Source organism: Hemiscyllium ocellatum, chromosome 3 (genome assembly GCF_020745735.1).
Source record: "Hemiscyllium ocellatum isolate sHemOce1 chromosome 3, sHemOce1.pat.X.cur, whole genome shotgun sequence".
Lineage (NCBI taxonomy): Eukaryota > Metazoa > Chordata > Chondrichthyes > Orectolobiformes > Hemiscylliidae > Hemiscyllium > Hemiscyllium ocellatum.
Window position 1 is genome coordinate 38771239 of NC_083403.1, and position 15646 is coordinate 38786884.

The 15646-nt window shown below is 39.6% G+C and overlaps 1 protein-coding gene across 4 annotated transcripts in view; it reads left to right on the forward strand.

Annotated features, from left to right (window-relative positions):
- Window positions 1-15646, forward strand: part of ascc3 (activating signal cointegrator 1 complex subunit 3) — a 556691-nt gene that overhangs the window by 361252 nt on the left and 179793 nt on the right. For all 4 annotated transcript variants that reach the window (XM_060849581.1, XM_060849604.1, XM_060849588.1 and 1 more), the window contains exon 23: window positions 13302-13400. In XM_060849581.1, coding sequence (XP_060705564.1) covers window positions 13302-13400 — 99 coding nt within the window. The remainder of the gene's footprint in view (window positions 1-13301; window positions 13401-15646) is intronic.

The following is a 15646-nucleotide window of genomic DNA, read 5'->3' on the forward strand; positions in this document are numbered from 1 at the left end:
AGGGATTTGTAAAAGAAAGATTGCAAAATAATGGAGGTACATACTATGAATTTTGAGCCACATGTTTGAATGTACTGTTAAGCCATAAAGTAGAAGCTTCTGCTTTGATGTACTTTTATTCAAATTTCCTCATTTTTGAAGTTTTAATTAGGTGATGGCTTTCTTTGAGTAGACAGGGTAAGTTTTTGCAAGCATTATGCTCTTGTAAGTTACTCACTTTTATTAATCTCACAGCTAGAGGGAGCTGAGGCATTTAGTCTGAAAGGAAAAAACACTGTTCTTGATAAAAGCAACTTGTATTTAATACTGTACATGCAAGATAACAAAAAGCCCAAATAACTTTGAAAAGGAGATTAGGCATAAGTCAAATGGGGAATTAAGAAGGTTCGACAAAGTTTCATTGAATAATAGGTGTCACAGCCTGCGAACCTGCAAAATATACAGTTTATCCCTGTTCTCTGTTTCCTGTCTTTTAACCAATTCTCTATTCAAATTATTGTATTATTCCCAAATTCAGCAGCCTTTACCTGAAAAATGAATATTTTTTGTGGCACTTTATCAAATGTCTTTTGGAAATCCACATCTTGCATCTATTGGCTCTGTTTTACCTACCCAAGAAGTACCATCCTCAAAATTTCTCATAAATTTGTCAAGCATAATTTCTCTTTCATGAGACCATATTGACTAGATCTGATTTTACTATGACTTTCGCGGCACATTATTAAAGCTTCCTTAAAATTAGATTCACTTTTTTAAAACATCTGACGTCAGGCTAATATGCCTTAGTTCCCTGTTCCTCCTTTCTGAAAGATATATAGAGATTTAAATAATTACACATATATTTGGTTTATCCTTCCTTTGAAACTATGTAGTCTACAACGTGTACATGCTTTTTTAAAAAATAATTTCTGGCACAAAAACCTAAAAAGTTTAAAACTTGAACACTATTGAAAGGTGTGCTTCATTTTTGTAAATCCAGCATGGGGGTCAGTTCCCTTGAACTCAAGCAACAGTTAAAACTGTAGCGGTGTGTAAACATTAACTTTGTGATAGACCTTATGACACTCTGTAGATCAGTTATAGGGGTGCTATTTGCACCTCAACAGAAAATAATGCAATTTAACCTGAACTAGTTTGTTTTTCCTATGCCTTAATAAGCAATTTAAAACACGGTTGAGATTTCAGAAATGTCACCGTGAATTCAATGTTACACTCATTTTTGACAGTGCTGTCTGTGTACAATAGTATTATGATGCATAAAATTCCACTGGGTATTCATCCAAAGTGCTCCCTTAGAAAAGTATCCCAACTGTTTTATATTTTCAGGATATGTTGCTTACATGTTAAAAATCATTGCTGCTTTTCCACTGTTTGAGGAGGTGTCATGAAATACTTGATAGAAATAAGTCGTCAAAATATAATAAAGTGTTTCATGTGATAAATGTCATTTTATTTTCTAGAACAGAAGCATTCTCCATATGGTCTATGTGCATTTAGATAAAGAACTTTGACATGATTTTCAATTGACAATTGGAATAGCAAATTTGCAAAATTAGGCCATAAATCAGAAATAAGGCGTTCAGCACTATTATTTTGTTTTTCACACCCAGGCTTGTTATTAATGAAGTTTTAAGTTAAGCAACAGGCTCTTGCATAATTTATCTTTAATTTCACTGCATGCAATAAATGACCATTGGTAGACTGCTGGACCACTTCTAACAGATAAATATTTGTCTTAATGTTTACTGGTACAATAAAGTTGTATTTATGTTATCTTCCACAGTTCCCTGTTTGAGTGTTTAGTAACTTTTAATGTGTGCAGCTATGCTTAGGTTTATGTCCTTATGGAACTGACAGTGTAACAAGGCAAGATCTTTGGAGCATATGATAATAAATTGGCTAGTCTCGTACTACTTGGATTTTGTGATGGATGCATTGTATCACAGTGTGAACCATATCTAAAAACTACCTAAATAAATAATTAGACCTCAAGGGCTTTAATAGTTTAATGTTGGAGAAGTCAGAACCATTTAATTAACATTAAAAGTTAAATGGGAGGAAATCAGAATTTATACTGGAAGCTCATTTGTAAGTAATCTCAGTGTAAATCACAAGAAGGCCTAGTCAATAATATTCAGTTCTGCCCATAGATCATCGTATTCTGCAGATTCAAGCCTGAGAGCAGTCAGCTTCATATAACTGCAGAATTGTAGTGAAAGTTTGAGAGCTTTGAGGTAGATGCTGCTCTTGATCTGGTTGCTGACTAAATGTGAAAGTTTTCTTTCTTTTTATGGACAGAGAGCTCACTTTTAGGTCTGGTATTTCCTAGATAGCCTGAAATCATACTTCCTGTAACAGTGTAGCCCCAGAGCACTAAATTAGCAATCATGACCTTTGTCAGAGGATAGGTGTGTAATGTTATGCAAAATTGAAAAGTTACCTCTTTGTTCAGGGTTTTTTTTGGGTACCTGCAATGTAAGTAACTACTGGGTGAAGAAGAGGGATGGTGTTACCATCTCTCGTTTATTTGGGTTCAGAATATACACAATTAAACTTGTGAACTTCACCATGAAAGAAAAATTTGCATATTGTGCACATGTTGAAAGGGACAGATGCAGCTGGACTGATGAATTGAGATTTGTAGTTAAAACAGATCATCAAAACTAAATTTAAAGGAAAGAGTTTACAAAAAAAATCCAATCTTCACGTCAGAAATTCCTGCATTTGAAAATAAGGAGATTAGCCGATAGCACCTCTTCAACGTATAGGTGATTGCAGTTAACACCTTCAAAAATTCACAATTAACATCATTTCAAGTGCTCACTTTTGAGTCATAAATTGCTCATCCCTTTCACCCATTCAATAAAGTTGTAAGTTAGAAAAGGCTTAACATAATGTTGTGTTGAATACTGGTACCAGATAACTTTTAAGGATAAGGTAGCACAGGATTTGTCATGTACTAGAGCGTTTTCTTGCTCAACGTTGCTTCTTTCCAGCCATGCTCCTCCCTTGAGGTCATTTCTGCCTGTAGGCTTCGTTACTGCATTATATGTCACAGGCTAGCACGGGGAGTGCTAAAATAATATTAATATTATGAATGTCAATTGGAATGGTGCATTGTTGCAGAAATCTTATGCCCCAGCTCGAAATAAACTGGAAAAAATATAATATAATTTGTATTTTTGAGATAGGAGTGTATTGTGGAAGAACCCAGAGGCTGAATTTTCTCAATCAGCTAATTTTGGGGATTTTCTTGTGCAGTGCTTTCTCTGCCAGCTCTAGCGAGTTATCTCATAAATTCTCGACTGCCAACCTCATTATACATGCAGCAAGTTGCTATCTCACGTTGTCTTTGGCTCACTAGTAGCAAAGTACTTGCCACTAGTACCAAAGTACTTGCCACTAGTACTTCTGAGTACTAGTGAGACCTTCTGAGATTTCTGATGCCGGTGCCATATTTAAAGCTCAGCTGTGAAAAAGATCAAATGCTACAAGCCAGGGCTAACCCTTTATAATAGTCTCTCCGACTGACTTGGAAAATTAGTCCTGACTGATGAATGACAAGGCTCCTAAACTGTCTTACTGTGAATTTCTGGACTGCTTGCACGAGACCTGCAAGACAGACCATCGCCTAATCTCCTGAAGAAGGGCTTATGCCCAAAACATCGATTCTCCTGCTCCTCAGATGCTGCCTGGCCTGCTGTGTTTTTCCAGCATATTTTTCAACTCTGGTCTCCAGTATCTGCACTCCTCACTTTTTCCCATCGCCTAGTCTCAGACTATGATGGTGGAACCCCTGAACCTAAATGGCCCTAGTGGCTGCCAAACCAAGCCCACAGATATCAGACAATGCCCTTGAACTGACTGGCAGGACCCCTAAATGACAATAGTCCCTTGACTTGACTGAGCATTTTTTCCCTCAGACATTGAGTTATGGCAATTTAGTTGGAGCTTATTCTGTATGTTTGCCATTTAAGCTGCTGGAACTTGATATAGGTATGACATTTTCATTGCATGGGGCCATGCAAAAACACGTCCACCCCCTTGACCATTCGTCGCTAGCAAAGCTCCCTGGCTTTGTGTCTGCGGTAAAAGTCAGGGCAAGACAGAATGTGCATTTAAGTTGAGTGACCAGCAAGCATCCAAGCTAAGAGCCGAGACCCCTACTCTTACATGTGAGATGGGATCCAGTCCCTGCATGCACTGTCACCTGGCTATGGAATTGTAATGTAAGGTGTTGGTGAGCTTGAAGTGGTAAACTGTTATAAGGGATATGTGGTAATGATGTGGTGAGGTTGATGCATTTCTAATGCCAACGTCTGTGAACAAAGGATGCAGGTAGTTGCTGCCCATGCAATGTGCCCTGAGATGTTGGGAAATGCTGGCCTAAGTGGATGACTGGAGAAACTTGGTGAGCTGACAAATTGAGACTTTCATATTAGGAATTGTCACCATCCAGTGGAGTTTCACTCCAATACCTGAGATGAGTTGTTAGTAAATTGTTATGAATCATTATGACAGCATCATGCTGGAAATCCAAGCCCTGCTATTCTAAGTCATCACAAAAGTTACGGTTTTTTTAAAGTTCACAAAGTTCCCTAATTTACCTGACTTCTGCACCCAGATTGATAGAAACGTGGAGCAGCTTTCTGTTTGGAACTAGAATCGCTATTTATTACAAGTATTAAACTAACTACAGATAAATAATTGTAAAGCCTGTGCATATAGTGTTACTAATAAAAAAGATATTAATCATGTCATAAATTCCTTCTTACACACACATACTCACCCTCTTTCTGTCTCACACACTCTCTCATGCATGCACACACAGTCTCTCATGCACAGACACTCCCAAGGACACACGACCTGACAGGATAAATAAGTTGTAGACCAAGGGGAAAGCTAGAAAGATAGTTTGGTAATCTTTGTCTCCAGACACTAATGTTGAGGTGATCCTAATGACTTTTCTGCTGTCAAGTGCATTGCTGCAAAGTCTTTCTCCAGTTTCTTCCACTGTTTGGTAGAAGATGCAACTAGGCAAAAGTGAGCACTGCAGATGCTGGAAACCAGAGTCTAGGTTAGAGTGGTTCTGGAAAAGCACAGCAGGTCAGGCAGCATCCGAAGAGGAGGTAAATCAACCTTTTGGGCAAAGCCCTTTGGGCTTTTGCCCGAAACATCGATTTTCCTGCTCTTTGGATGCTGGCTGGCCTGCTGTGCTTTTCCAGCACCACTCTAATCTAGACTCTGGTGGAAGATGCAAGGTGACTGGAACAGTTACAAAATGTTCCTGACTTAAGTTGAAAGTCACAGCATGCAAGAACTTTTGCAGGAAAGATAAGTTTTTTTTCAGGTTTACAATGAGTTTTGATTGCAGAAAATGGAGAGATTGCATCTGAGCTGGGGAAGAACAGAATACTTCTCTATCTCTAACTTGTTCCCAGCTCCAAGCTGTTCAGTTACCTGAAAATCAATCACATAGTTGTTGGCAGAGCAAAAGGATGATGTCTGGTTGCTAATCCATAGACCATTCAAACTCTTGGTGCCAACAAAAACTGCATCAATAAACCCTCTCTGTTCCAAATCATCTATAACCCAAACTGCAATTGCTGCTTGTTCAAACAGTTGTTTACATGGTACTTGGCACGGCTAGCAGGTTACTTTTTTTCAAAACTGCAGCCACCCTTTCAAAGACTGCTTTTTGAAACAACATTTCTATTGTTTTCTCATTTTAAAAAAACACAATAAAACCATGGACTTCCCTCCAGCATGCAATAGGCACCTAGTAGTGCAAGTCTCATCTCGACAATAAACCCAACAAGAGTTTCATTTTTTCATTCTTGCCATAATTTCCTAACAATCTGAACATTACCCACACATTTCAGGCACTGGGAAAGTTCCACCCAAAATGGTGGCAATGCATGTTCTTTGTTCAAAAAAATCATTTACAGACCATTGTAATAAGCAATTGTACTGGTCTTTAGGGATAAAAAAAACAAACAAAAGGATAAAATGCTGGAGCAACTGAGCAGGTCTAGCAGCATATATGGAGAGAGAAGCAGAATTAATATTTTGAGTCTAATTCGACTGTTCTTCAGAACTATGTGGAAAGGCTTTGGAAATACAACATCTAGAAATTGGTGGGAGAGAATAAAAGAGGTAACCATGGTGATCAAAAAGGACTGAAGACACAGGAGATACAAAAGCCTTATTGATGTGAGAACTGATTTGTATATGTTTAATATTACTTATTTACTTCTATATTCCTCCCCTTAATAATAAAACCTAGAATCAAACATTCTTTGTTGATTTGTTTTTCTGTTATGGAAAACAATGCCGTGGATCAGAGGACCATTCCATAAAGTGTCACACCCAAATTTGGGGATCCCTGGATGGACACAATATGTACACAATTCCCTTTGCTTTGGCATCTTCTTTAGAATTTTCTTTTTTATTTAAATTTTCTTTCTCCCAAAGTTAATCATCAAATGTCCAGTGATATCTCCATTGTCATTGGGCATTCTACTACAATAGAACTACTGCTGAATTCTCCCTAACTGTAATCATTAGTACTACCATCCTGTTATTCACAGATTACTATAACCACACAATAACTCCTACACCCATCTGCAACTTTCCTTACAAATTTGACCCTCTAATCTTTTCTGCTGGTCAATGGCCCTATTAGAGCTAGTCTTTGGCCCCATGAACTGAAACTTCTTTCCCAAGTCCTTCTGCCATTCCAGATTTGAGTCTCTTCTGAAAAGAGACACATTTTTGAATGGCCTTTTAGTCACTTCCCCTTGTGTTCCCTTATTTTGCAGGTATCTTATTTTTATTGTAAATCTGACATACATGTTGGCCTTTCTGGATTTGTTTCTATGTATGTGTGTGTGTGTGTGTGTGTGAGAGAGAAGGGTGGGTTGCAGAGAATTTGACAAAGGGGAATTGTAAGAGTTGCACAAAGAAAGTTAATAAAAAGAGATAAAGGAATAAGTAGGATAAGTGTAATTTTAAATTAGAGTGATGTTGGAAAAGCACAGCAAGTCCGGCAGCATCCGAGGAACAGGAAAATCGACGTTTCAGGCAAAAGCCCTCGTCAATTTTCCTGCTCCTCGGATGCTGCCAGGCTTTTCCAGCACCATTCTGATCTAAACTCTGGTTTCCAGCATCTGCAGGCCTCACTTTTGCCTAGCTATTATAAATTATTTTGTATGGCACTGAAGCGCTTGAATCAACGGGAATAAGTTGAAGGGTGGCAATCTGTTTGCTAGTGGGAGTCATCCCTAGTACAATAGAGACCGGTTATGATTGTTGGAGGTCAATCGTCGCAGCCTTAGGATCTGACTACAGGAGTTTCTCAGGGTAGTACCTTCGGCCCAGCCATCTTCAATTGCTTCGATGACCTCCCCTGCATTTTAAGGTCAGAAGAAAGGATGTATGTTGATGATTACACATTCACAAATTCCTCAAATACTGAATTATTCCTATCTTTATGCAGTAAGACCTGGTAAATGTCCAGGCAAATGGGTGGAAAGTAATATATATGCTATACAAATATCAGGCAATGACCAGAGAATCTAACTACCATTCCTTGATTTTCAGTGTCATCGCGATCAATGAATCCTCCATTCTCAATGTCCTGGAAATATAACATTGATCAGAAACTGAACTCGGCCAGTAATGTGTACTCTGGGCACATGAGTAGGTTAAAATCTTCGAGTAAAAAGTGAGGTCTGCAGATGCTGGAGATCAGAGCTGAAAATGTGTTGCTGGTTAAAGCACAGCAGGTCAGGCAGCATCCAAGGAACAGAAGATTCGACGTTTCGGGCCAGAGCCCTTCATCAGGAAATTCAGCCCTGATGAACGGTTCTGGCCCAAAACGTCGAATCTCCTGTTCCTTGGATGCTGCCTGACCTGCTGTGCTTTAACCAGCAACACATTTTCAGCACATGAGTAGGTCAAAGACTAGGCATTCAGTCATGAGTCACTCACCTCTTGTTTACAAGATCTATTTCAGAGTGGAATATATTCCATTTACCTGGATAGTTGCAGTCCGAACAACACTTGAAATTTGACACCATCCAGAACAAAACCACCTAATTGATTGGAACCTTAACCACCATCTTCAGCATTCATTTCCTTGACCACTAATGTACAGTGCCGTAAGTATGTATCACCAACAACATGCACTGTAGCAACTCACCAAGACTCCTTTGATCTTCCAAACCTGAAAGTTCTGCTATCTACAAGGGCAGCAAATATATGAGAATACTTCCATCTGCAAGTTCCCTCCCAAGACACCTACTGCCCTGACTTGGAACAATATTGCTCCATATAGAACTGAGTCAACATCCTGGAGCTCCCTTTCTAACAACAATCTGCGTGTCTCTACATTCCCCCCAAAATGCAGCACCTCTATAAGGCATCTCACTGCCACCTTCTCCAAGGCAATTAAAGATTGGTGATAGTTATTGGCCGAACCAGCAATGCCTACATTTCATGAATGAATAAAAATTACCCCCAAACTGCAGTGTGCAAGCTTCCTAGCATACAGGCCCCTCATTGGACCCTGAAGCCATTGGCTCTGACTATCCCCAGGACTGCTGCAGAGAACCTCTTCCACAAATCTGACAGCAGACTTCTTACAGCATCCCAAAATGCAGGCGTCCCAATCAAAAAGCCCTGAATTGAGGCTTGAAATATTTAAATCGGCTGCCCACCACTCCAACTTACAACTTGCTATTTTTTTTACTGGACTTTTGTCATCCCAAGGCTAATAAAATTCTACGTATAACAACAAATTCTAAGAATATCTAGAAAGGAAAAGTGATAGGTGGAAGCTCAGGTGCAAGAAATATACCGAGAAAAAAAAGGAAATGATAGAAACATTATACAAATACCTTGCTTCAGTCTTCACTGTAACTATTTTGAAAATTATTAGATCCAAGAGCATAATGAGAGTCAGGAGGTTAATGTAATTAATGTTAACAGCAAAGCGTTGGTGTAATTACTGGGACTGAAAACCACGGATCTCAGATACCACATAGCCTTGAAAGAGGAGACTACAGAAACAGTGGATGTAACAGTTATCATTTTCCAAATGCTATAAGTTCTGGAACTATCCTAGAATGCAACAAATCTTAGTACTGCTATTCATGAAGTTAAGATGGAGAGAAAACACCGGTAACTGTAAGCTAACTACCCTGACCTAAATTGAAAAAAAGATGCCGAAACCCATTATTAAGAAAGTGGTAACAGAGCACTAAGAAAGTATAATATGATTAGGGAGTGTTGACATCGTTTTTTGAAAGGGCTGTTTGTTTGACAAATATATTGCATTTTTTTTCAGGATAGAGTCATAGATTCGCAATGTGCAGAAACAGACTCTTTGGTCCAACTAGTCTGCATTGACCATGTACCCAAACTAAACTAGTCCCACCTGCCTGCATTTGGCCAATATCCCTCCAAATCTTTTCTGTTCATGTACTTGTCGAAATGTCTTTTAAATGTTGTAACTGTACCTGCATCTACCACTTCCTCTGGCAGTCCATTCAATTCACGAGCCAATCTCTGTGAAACGACGTTGTCACTTGTCCTTTTTAAATCTTTCTCTTCTCACCTTAAAATATGGCCACCCTGTCTACTTGTGATGCAAATTTCAAAGAATTGTGTATCTGAACTCCCTAGGTATCTCCATTCTACAACACTTCCCAGGGCCCTGCCACAAATTACCCATGACTTGTCCTACCTGCCTATCTTCTTTTCCACCTATCCACTCCACCCTCCCCCCTAACCTATCATCTTCATTCCCTCCCCCACTCACCTATTGTACTCTATGCTACTTTCTCCCCACTCCCACCTTCCTCTCACTTACCTCTCCACCCTTCAGGCACTCTGCCTGTATTCACGATGAAGGGCTTTTGCCCGAAACGTCGATTTTCCTGCTCCTCGATTGCTGCCTGAGCTGCTGTGCTTTTCCAGCACCACTCTAATCTAGACTCTGGTTTCCAGCATCTGCAATCATTGTTTTTGCCTTTTTAACTAATTATATCAGTCTTGCCTTGTTTGTTTTATCAAAATGCAGTACAAAATCAAGTTATTAGATTAGATTAGATTACTTACAGTGTGGAAACAGGCCCTTCGGCCCAACAAGTCCACACCCACCCACCGATGCGCAACCCACCCAGACCCCTACATTTACCCCTTACCTAACACTAGGGGCAATTTAGCATGGCCAATTCACCTGACCTGCACATCTTTGTGACTGTGGGAGGAAACCAGAGCACCCGGAGGAAACCCACGCAGACACAGGGAGAACGTGCAAACTCTGCACAGTCTGTCGTCTGAGTCAGGAATTGAACCCAGGTCTCAAGCGCTGTGAGGCAGCAGTGCTAACCACTGTGCCACCGTGCCGCCCACAAATTATGTCATGATATATCCTGAGAAAATCTGAGCCAGTTATCCTTTATTAGACCAGAGTTGTCCAAATAGCTGCGAATTACACTTTGTAAAAACTCCAGCACCACCAATGTTAAACTAGCCTGTGATTTTCCTCTGCTGTTGTGACGATTCAGAGAATAGATAAACAAAGTGGTAAAATAGTGTAATACAAAATGTAAATTATATTATGAAGCATGTTTTGTTTTCAGGCTAAGCTGCAGCTTTTCATTTTGTAATACTTTTGTAGGCTCTCAAAGTCTTATTAAAAGCCTCACTACTCTCCGACAGCCAGCGTGTGGCGTGCACTGACTGCAACTAGGTGACTCTTCACTTATCACTTCCTTGTTCGATTCTCTGTTCCTACCATTGTAACCTTACTTCAGAGTTTTCATGACTTTGAAAATTATTTATACTAAAGTTGGCAGCAGGTTGGCTCAGTGGTTAGTATTGCTGCCTCACATTGCCAGCAATCCAGGTTCAATTCCATCCCTGGGTGACTGTGTGGAGTTTGTGCATTCTTATGTCTGCATGGATTTCCTCCCAAAGTCCAAAGATGTGCAGGTTAGGTGGATTAGCCATACTAAATTGCCTATAGTATCCAGGAATGTGCTAGGTGGATTAGTATGGGAAATGCAGGGTTATGGGGATTTGTTGGAATGCTTTTCAGTGTTGACTCGATGGGCTGAATGGCCTGCTTCCATGCTATAGAAGTTCTGTGAAACATCTTTGCACTGTATTTCACTATTTTACCACCTTGCTTACCTGTTCTCTGAAAAGTCGCAACAGCACAGAGGAAAATCACAGGCTGGTTTAACATTGGAGGTAGAGGATCTTTTACAAAGCATAATTCTCAGCTACTTGGACAAGTATGGTCTAATAAAGGATAACCGGCTCAGATTTTCTCAGGATAAAGTATGATGCAACTCGATTGAGTGCTTCACTGAGATAGTGGAAAGGGTGGATGAGGGTTGTACTGTTGATGTATACATGAACCTGTGAACGCATTGGATCAGTGCCATGTAATAAGTTTTTTTAGAAAAATTGAAACCCACTGAATAAAAAAGACAATCGCAATATTGATATGAAATTGCCTAAGGGATAGGAAGCAAAACTGTGGTGACTAGATGTATGCAATTCCCTAGAGTCAGTACAGGGAGCAAATTTTCTATGTCGCAAACTTGGAGGTACCAGTGCAATTAGGAAATTTATGAATGCCATAAAACTTGGAAATATAATGAACAGTTGGGAAGAAAGTAGTAAACTTCAAAAGGACATTGAGAGGTTGAGTGGCATGGTCTGGTGCAGGACAGCTGAAATTCAACACCAAAATGTGAGAGTGATATATTTTGAGAGGAAGAGTGAGCAGCAAGAACCAGCTAAATGCTACAAAATTAAAAGGGATGAAGAAGCAGAGGTATCTGGTGGTGTCTTGATATCTTGAAGAATAAGTGCAGAAAGCTGTTTATGAAAATTATACGGAGTACTTGATTTTATACATAAATACTTTGGGCAGAATTTTCCCCTGCTTGGTGTGGTATTGGCAACAGCAAGAAAATTGGAAAAATAATGGCAAGAATGAAACAATCAGCATCTTGACGTTGAGAGAAAGTTTTCCAATTATCCCATTCATCTTTAAATGTCAACTCCAGAATAACGTTATCAAGCAGTGATCAACTTGGTTCCATGTATTTGCATCTTGTTATTCGCCCAGCTTGCCTTATTTATACACCACTTGGTGGACCAACTACCAATAAATTTCCCAAATGGCTTTTACTGAAAATGTTAATATTTTGCCACAGAGTATTAATGTTAGGAAGTTTTATGGAACTTCTATAAAACACTAGCTCAGCACTAGTTGTAGCATTTTCATTTCTGTGCATCATGAGGAAGAACTATACTTGTGAAGAGGTACAAAAGATATTGTGGAATTCATTGCCACAGAGAGCAGTGGAGGCCGGGACGCTAAATGTCTTCAAGGCTGAGATTGATAGATTCTTGTTGTCTCGAGGAATTAAGGGCTACGGGGAGAACGCTGGTAAGTGGAGTTGAAATGCCCATCAGCCATGATTGAATGGCGGAGTGGACTCGATGGGCCGAATGGCCTTACTTCCACTCCTCTGTCTTATGGTCTTATATTCACGCGACTAGTTCCAGGGATGAAGGATTAGTTATATGGAGAGACTGGAGAATTTAGGTGTGTTTTCCTTACAATAGAGAAGTCAAACAGAAGATTTAATAGAACTGTTTAAAATCAGGAAGAGCTTAAATGAACAAATAAAGAAAAATATTTTCCGCTAGATAAAGGGTGAATGACCAGGGAGCACAGATTTAAGATGACGGCCAAAAGAACCATTGGTAACATAAAAAAAATGTTTTTGCACAAGTAGTGAGGATTTGCATTTCAGTCTGACACGGGTTTTTAAAAGGAGTTAGATAAAAACTGAAAGAAAAAAAACTTTCAGGAATACGAGGATAAAGCCTGAGAATTGGAGGAACTAGATTGCCATTTGATAGAGCTGGGACAAAGGTGTTGGTCCAGATGGCCTCTTCCTTTGCTGTAATATCCGATGGTTCAAGATAATAATAAAATGGAAAGTACTAGAGAAGCTCAGCAAGTCCAGCAGCATCCATGGAGAAGCAAAGTTCACAAAATATCATTGGATGTGACATGTTAACTCTGCTTCTCTCTGTAAGACCTCCTGAGTTTCCCCAACCCGTCCTAGTTTAATTTCACATCTCAAGCATTTACAATACTGTATTATGTTCTTATTTTTCTTTCTCTGACACTGGCTTAATTTCCTTCAAATTGCTTTAAACAGTGCTGCGGTACTAAAGTTAATTGATTGCCTTTATTCCTTCAGACTCACGGATCTGTTGGTGAACCTTGGTGGATTTGGGTGGAAGATCCTGTGAATGACCATATATATCACTCGGAATACTTCCTCCTCCAAAAGAAGCAGGTGAGATGTAACCACATAGCTAATGCAGTCATGCTATTTTCACCACACCCACCAAGTTGTATCTTTGGCAGCTATCACAGTGAAGTAGAATTGACGTATTGCTGCAATGTGTTTCTTACAGAAAATGTGTTTTTGTTTGGGAATACAATTGAACGTTGTTTTATTTTCACTGCATAAAACACTATACTTATGTCTGAAAGCTCTTAACCATGATTTGATAACTTTGTAAAGTCAATTCTATTTTCCAAATATGTGTTATCTGCAATATCCCACTGTTCCATAGAGCAATTATTTAATCCTATTGATCAGCCCTTTCGAACTTTCCTGGAAACAGATAAAGTTGCTTCAGTAAACTTGTTGACTTATGTCTTGTTTCTCAACATTGAGATCATACAAGATCATTAGAGACAAAGAAGATAATCAGATGATTAGATAGGGTGGACAGGGAGAGTCTTTTTCCAAGTATGGGGACTGCAAACATGAGGGGACACAACTTTAAAGTGAGAGGAGATAGGTAGAAGACAGATATCAGAGGTAGTTTCTTTACTCAGAGAGTAGTAACGGTATGGAATGCTTTGCCTGCATCGGTAGTAGATTCGCCAAGTTTAAGTGCATTTAAGTCGTCATTGGACAGGCAAATGGACGTACATGGAATAGTGTGGGTGGGATGGGCTTCAGATTAGTATGACAGGGCGGCGCAACATCGAGGGCCGAAGGGCCTGTACTGCGCTGTAATGTTCGATGTTCTATTGAGATCAGTCAGTCCTTTGCTATTTGGCTTGAATGGAAGAAGTGGATTCCATTGTCTGGGTAGCACTGCTACTTTTTCTGGTTGATCCCAACAGTTTTACTAATAATCTTCTTAAGTAAGAATCCTGCTAACATAATATACAAGAAAATAACGTGAAGGCGCAATTTATGATGAAAAGGAAATAACACTTAAATTCACAGTTGGCAGTTTTCTCTGGACTTTGATATTAAAGAGACTTTGAGATGGTCATAAGAAGATGTTGAACAGTGATTCCCTTATTGATAGAAAAGTTAAAGCGTAAACTAGGAAAATCTGCCTTGGATGGTCATAAATAGTTCATTAAGAATCTCTGTGCAGCACATTTAAAAATGTTATGTAAGTACAAACAGTAGTTAACGTATGTCCAAACAGCAACAGTAAAATAGGTCATCACTGAGGATGGTGAACATAATTGCAAGCCATGCTTATCTTTCACTACTCACTTGCTGCTGTCTGTGATGCACCTGCATCATTCCTTTTCATCCCTCCGTCCATGATGTCTCTGCCTTAGACTGCACTTCAGCATAGGGTCTAGCAGTCTGACCTACCTGTCAACTGTAAAGGTTAGACGAGTTACAGGGGACGGTGCAGGAATGCTGTCATTCAGAGCAAGGCCAGTTCTTGCTGCATGATTGCCACATCACTACTACCTTTTTTTTTTAATTCATTCATGGCTGGGCCAGCATTTATTGCCCATTCCTTATTACCCAAAGGGCAGTTAAGAATCAACCACATTGCTATGAGTCTGGAGTCACATGTAGGACAGACCAGGTAATGAGAGCAATTGCATTCCCTAAAGGGCTTTAATGAAGTGGATTTTTTTTTCCAACAATTCACAATGGATGGCCATCATTAGACGCTTAATTCCAGATATTTATTGAATTCAATTTCCACCATGTGCCGTGTTGAGATTCGTACCCAGGTCCATAGAGAATTACCTTTGTCTCTGGATTAACAGTCCAGTGGTAGTACCATGAGGACCTTAGAATGTACGTTTTGCCCGACCACGAGGCTATTCGTGTCAATTAGTGAAATCTCTTGTGACGCCGAATCCATGTAGTCAGGGCTCAAATCTGTTACACCTAAAGCCAGTAGTATCATTGAGTAACTTCTTTCAATGCTATAATTGTTTGACCTATCTCTCTGCAACAGCAAATCAGTCCTACTTACCCCAGCATTTGCCCTATGGCCCTGCAAATTATTTCTCTTCAAATAAATGCCTATTCCCCTTTGAAAATCATGACTGAACCTACCTTCACCACATCAGCGGCAGTGCATTCCAGATCCTAAACATTCACTTGTTTAAGATGGTGTTCCTCATACCACCTTTGTTATTTTTTTCTGCCATTCACCTTGAATCAGGTTGATCTAGTTCTTGACCATTCTGCCAGTTATTTAAATGCACAGGTGCCTTTTTTTCTAACTGCCTGTGCGACCTCCTACACATAGTCCAAGC